The 6,000-nt window shown below is 40.8% G+C and overlaps 1 protein-coding gene across 2 annotated transcripts in view; it reads left to right on the forward strand.

Annotated features, from left to right (window-relative positions):
• The window catches only part of LOC115164168 (neural proliferation differentiation and control protein 1), a 47,091-nt gene extending 42,821 nt beyond the window's left edge, over positions 1 to 4,270 (forward strand). For both annotated transcript variants that reach the window (XM_029716396.1, XM_029716397.1), the window contains 4 exons: positions 850 to 934; positions 1,260 to 1,339; positions 1,711 to 1,810; positions 2,240 to 4,270. In XM_029716396.1, coding sequence (XP_029572256.1) covers positions 850 to 934; positions 1,260 to 1,339; positions 1,711 to 1,810; positions 2,240 to 2,305 — 331 coding nt within the window. In that variant the 3' untranslated portion in view covers positions 2,306 to 4,270. The remainder of the gene's footprint in view (positions 1 to 849; positions 935 to 1,259; positions 1,340 to 1,710; positions 1,811 to 2,239) is intronic.
• Positions 4,271 to 6,000: the final 1,730 nt, after the last annotated feature.

Below are 6,000 nucleotides of genomic sequence, written 5' to 3' on the forward strand. Positions count from 1 at the left end.
GAATTTGAAGTTTTTGTAGTTAAAAAAATATATATATCTCGAGTGAAAACCTGAAAAAACTTGGAGAAACTGGGAAAAATTAAATAGGGCCCTGTTCAAAATCTCTAACAATAACACCCTTTTTGAGATTGCGTAAAGGTTATATTTTTCCCTCCAAACAATAAATGCAAATATGATATTGTCAAGTTAAAATGTCGTTTTGTTTGAGGGTATGTAATTATAAGCTACTTGCTCAGCCCGCAAATTTAAGATGACATTTAAATGACGCACGCGTCATCTGCTTTGCCGGGCCAGTATTCTTTTCATTCAGGCTAGTCGTTTTCAGGTGGCACTGGCCCAGTGTGACACTAGTGTAACAGTGTAGGTTCCGTCCCTCTCTTCGCCCCAACCAGGGACCCTTGCACACATCAACAACTGACACCCCACAAAGCATCGTTACCCCTCGTGCCACAAAAGCCGCGGCCCTTGCAACGCAAGGGAAAACCCTACTTCAAGTCTCAGAGCGAGTGACGTCACTGATTGAAATGCTATTAGCGCGCACCACCGCTAACTAACTAGCCATTTCACATCGGTTACACTAGCAAATGTACCTGAATGTCAAGCCCTACAAGGGCATGGTAATTTAAAAGATGGCTAGTCGTTTGCCTGGTTCTGTATGGAATGCAGGTACAATATGAGACACAAGTCAAAACGGAAAAAAGTCTCTCTAGAGCCCTGTAATCTATTCCATGTTATAAATGCTGACAAAGAAGAAAGTACATTTTACAAAATAGAACCACATTCATCACAGTAGGATGTGCAATGTGCTGGGTATGGCATAGAGCTAACTCTGTCCCTGTATCATCTCAGGTTGCAGAGAGGTGTGCGCCTGGCTCAGAAGGCAGACTACCCTGCTTATGGGGGTATGGGGCCCCCTTCCTATGACAACAATGTGGTGAGTACAGAACACAATTGCATTACAAAGTCATGGTCACAATAGAAATCATAAATGTGATTTTATACTTTTTTTTTCCTACGTTATCTTTCATCTTAGTTTATTTTTTTATCATCTTCATTTTATTGTTTTACTGTAAAGTGTGTTTCAATTTTAAATGCAATACTAATCACATTGAAACAATCTCATGTTCTGTACAATAATGTTCTATTGAAACACTCCCAAATGGCACCCGATTTTTATATAGTCTGGTCAAAAGTAGTGTACTGTGTAGGGAGTAGGGTGCCACCATGCCCTCTAATGTAATCGTATGCCCTGCCTGCAGCCTGGGGATAAGAGGCTGGCTCAGAGTGCCCAGATGTACCACTACCAACACCAGAAACAGCAGATGCTCTCCCTGGAGAAGTGAGTCATGCCCCTGGCCTTCTAGCTCCACTCTGTCTGTCTGTCTGTCTGCTACGTAAACAGACTTACCTGTCTGCCCTCTGTCCCTGGCTGTCTGAAAATGTTACTAGCTGTCAATTCCTTGTTTCCTCTTTTGTAAAGCTACTTGGCGGTGCTCCAAAGTGTTTTACCAGGAATTGAGGGGGAAAATGACAGAGGAAGAAGGCTATTAATGTTTCCAGACACAGCCCACGTCTTGCCTCTCCTCCTCTTCCCTCCCTTCTCCCTTGTCTTCCTGTCAGTCTGTATCAGGGTGAATTGTAGGTTGTGGTGTGATGTTTGGATACCTCCATGACTCAGTGTTCTGTTCTGTGTTTTTCCTTATTCTTCAGACACCGGGATGAACCAAATGTGCCTGACTCTGGGGCCACGTCAGATGAGGAGAATGAGGACGGCGATTTCACAGTGTACGAGTGTCCTGGATTGGCCCCAGTAAGAGACAGACACACACATAGTGTACTGCACAGACATGCAGGCATGGTAGAGACAACGATACACGACTGATATCCAATATATATATTTACCTCCTAGTTTGAATACATTTTAGTTAAATACTGTACATTTACTTTGAATACAATTTTATAAATATGCTACAGGCTTCTCTTGTTTTCTCTCTCGCATTTGCTTTATTGGCATGACGTATTGATACATATTGCCAAAGCACAATGTTAAATTAGAAAATGGAGCAATTAACAATAGAAAATGAACAGGTTATGTAAATCAGAACAGAATTATCAAGTAACAATTTTAATCAGGGGAGGGAGGGGAATAAATGGACTCAATACTACTAATCATAGTTTTATAAACTACACATTCTTCCTCATCTCATGGCAGGTTGTCATTAACTCTCTCTCTCTTTAGACGGGAGAAATGGAGGTGAAGAATCCTTTGTTTGATGATTCCACCCTTCAGCGGAGCCACAAGTAACCCTGACAACCCTGGACATTCTGATATGCACCTATGAAAGATATCATCCTACATGTACAGGAAGATCAAAATCACACTTAGTTACTCAAACACCTACAAAAAACCCATCGGGTTTCTCTATACTAGCCTGTCTCACATGATACACTCCTAACACGGTAGGGCAGGCAGGTTTGTAAGGAGAGAAGGAAGGAGCGGAAGTTGTGAGAGAGACGGACTTGAAAAGGAGGAGGAGGAGAAGTGGTGGACTGTATGGACATTGTATCTGAATGGCAGATTGAAGTGGCGTGCAGGTGAATCTCCTCTTGGATCGGACCGATATCTGGGACCCATGACATCTCTCGCACTTAGAAAACCTATACGATATTGTACCTTTCCGTCTGGCCTAAAATATCCATTCCTTCGTCTTTTTGTTATGTTTATCTTATCTCTGGTGTAAATGTGCACACATCAACAAACTGTCTGAGAGATTAGCGTGTAGGATGATGGATAAGATTCTCCAAGTTCTGCTCTCCCCTTCAGTCCTTTGTGCTGTGTCACCCCTGTACAGAGGAACTTCTGGGTCGTATTCACTAGAAATCAAACAGAAGAAAACTGACAGAGGGACTATACCTGAGCTTTTCCAACAAGAAACGCTGTTTTCTTTTTCCATTGCAAAATGTATTGCTACAGTGTGCACTAATGAATACAACCCTGCTTCATACGATAGATACCCACAGACAGGTTCAAGGAGAACAGAGAAGAACTACAGTGGGAAAAGAAAGATGTGTTATGGGCCTATAGGTAGCTGTAGGCTTGAAAACTGGTCCTAGAAATAATTATGGAACTGCAAACGTTAGTTCAAGCCTTTGAAATGGAGATGAAGAATGGTTGGCATAGTACAATTTATAAGGCTGTCAATGCAGTCATTGGCCAGACTAAATGGCTGCATTCCAAAAGGCACCTCATTCCCTACATACACATATATAGGGAATAAAGTGCCATTAATTATGCATCTTAAATATCTGAAACTCATCATTGATTTTCTAATAATTTAACTTTAAAAAAAAATATATAATTTGTATTTTATTTGACTGTTTCATGTACACATGCAGTGCAGACGGTAAACCTGACCTGTTAAAGTTCTCTTATATAGCCATTATATTATCATTATATATGGTCCCACTATGCATGACTTGATGACACTGGGTTCTGCTGAAAAGGGATAGAAGTCTATATGCATTTATGATTGTTATTCAAGTTTCCTGTGTAAACTTGCTTATGATATTTAGATAACGTGAATGATTTCAAAGGAATTTGGAACTTCTTTACCGAACTCAAACAGAGCAACCCCACTGTGTACATATATTTGTCCCCATGATTTATGACGATGTTTATGTAAATAGCCACTGACGTGTACCGTACAGAGATGGCAAACTGTCACTAATGATGTATTTGTACACATTATTAGTCTATATTTCTGATTGCTGTGTCAAATGAACCACTGTTTTCTTTAGCCTAAGGTGAGACCCAAATTGCGCCCCAATCTTTGTATAGTGCATTTACTTTTTATGAAAGCCAGATAAGGCCTGGTCAAAAGTTTTGCACTATAGGGAATAGGATGCTCTTTGGAGCACACTAGTCTTTTCAGAAGTTGCCTACTGCTGTTGTCTCTCAGGAATGCTGAAGTCATTAGCTCTTCTATGTACTTAACCATTTCTCTTACTCTCTGCCTCAACTCTCTCTCATACTGAAGGAAAAGGTGGTCCGACACATACTGGAACATGAATGATTTGTGGATGCAGACAATTTTATTTGCCCAGTTAGGCTTCAAGAACAATGTATGTAAGATGGAAAGGGGATTCTCTTAGAACGGACCCATCCATTGATGTAGGCCTAGATGACTTGTTAAAATGCTGAACATCAAACCTTGACTGTTTTACCTACATACTTACAGGTAACTGCCAAAATAAAGAACCCCAATACAAAGTGTCTTAATTGGAAGTGTTGCCACCACGAGCCTCCAGAACAGCTTCAGTGCACTTTGGCATGGATTCTACAAGTGTCTGGAACTCTTTTGGAGGGATGTGACACCATTCTTCCACAATAAATTCCATAATATGAAGTTTGTTGATGGTGGTGGAAGACACTGTATCAGGCGCCGCACCAGAATCTCCCATAAGTGTTCAATTTGGTTGCGATCTGGTGACAGAGAGACACACACACACCCTTTAAACCCCCTATGCTCTTTTAAAGTCACAGAATTCTGCTTCTAGCCATTGTAGCCAAAATAATGGCCACCTTGACATTTTTATACATGACCCAAAGCATGATGGGATGTTAATTGCTTAAAGCCCAGTGCAGTCAAATGTTTTATATTTACACAGAATGCACAAAACATTAGGAACACATTCCTAATATTGAATTGCACCCCTTTTACCCTCAGAACAGCCTCAATTTGTTAGGGCATGGACTCTACAATGTGTTGAAAGAGTTCCAAAGGGATGCTGGCTCATGTTGACTCCAGTGCTTCCCACAGTTGTGTCAAGTTGGCTGCATGTCCTTTGGGTGGTGGACCATTTTTGATACACACGGGAAACTGTTGAGTGGAAAAACCCAGCAGTGTTGCAGTTCTTGACACTCAAACCGTTCAAAGGCACTTAAATATTTTGTCTTGCCCATTCACCCTCTGAATGGCACACATACTCAATTGTCTTAAGGCTTAAAAAGCATTCTTTAACCTGTCTCCTCCCCCTTCATCTTCACTGTTTGAAGTGGATTTAACAGGTGACATCAATAAGGGTTCTTACCTTTCACCTGGATTCACCTGGTCAGTCTGTCATGGATTTCCACACTGAGGTTAGAATAACACTAACATTGTGAAAATGATGGTAATGCCCTTTAAGTGTAAGAGCGGTTTGAAAAGACTGCCTGAAATGTTCAGCCTACTGTCGTTTTGGCCTGCCTGGTGTCATACCCAGGTGTCGTTAGTAGACCAATAAGAAGAGAGTTCCAAACCTCTCTGCCAATAACAGCTAGTTTTCAGTTTTTACTGTATCCCAGACCAATTTACTGTATCCCAGACCAATCCAATCCTGTCTGGGATACAGTTTTTACTGTATCCCAGACAGTCCTAGCAAAATTCTTGTTTGAGAAGTTGCTCTTTGCTAAGAAGCTATTTTTGTTTGTTTTTGATCATTTTAATTGAAAACAATCACAGTAAGGCACTTAATTGTTACCTAGAAATGATTTGATATTGAGAAAAGCATCTGCTTTGGACTTCTAAGGAACCACACCTGTGTGGAAGCACCTGCCTTCAATATACAGTACTTTATCCCTCATCCTTCCTTTTATTTTGGCAGTTACCTGTACATCAATAATGTCCCCTAGGCCCAGGGTTGCAAAATGCTGATCATAATTCCTAGGTTTTCCATAAATCTTTGTTGAAGGATTGAAATGTGCTCTTTGCTTGCTTTCACGAATGTGGATGGTTAAGAATCTCCAGGAGTGATTAGTGACTGCCCTTTTCTACAGTAAACCCCCCTCCCGGACTAGAGGGTAATTAACACACCAACCCTGAGCGATGAACAACCTCTTTCACTACTACTGGGATTGTTGAACATGATGCATGAAGAGATATCAGAAAAATGTAATAAAGTATTTATACTATCTTAACTGCAACATGGTCTGCTGTGCTGTGTTTTTTATGACATAATGGA

This window comes from Salmo trutta, chromosome 27 (genome assembly GCF_901001165.1).
Source record: "Salmo trutta chromosome 27, fSalTru1.1, whole genome shotgun sequence".
Lineage (NCBI taxonomy): Eukaryota > Metazoa > Chordata > Actinopteri > Salmoniformes > Salmonidae > Salmo > Salmo trutta.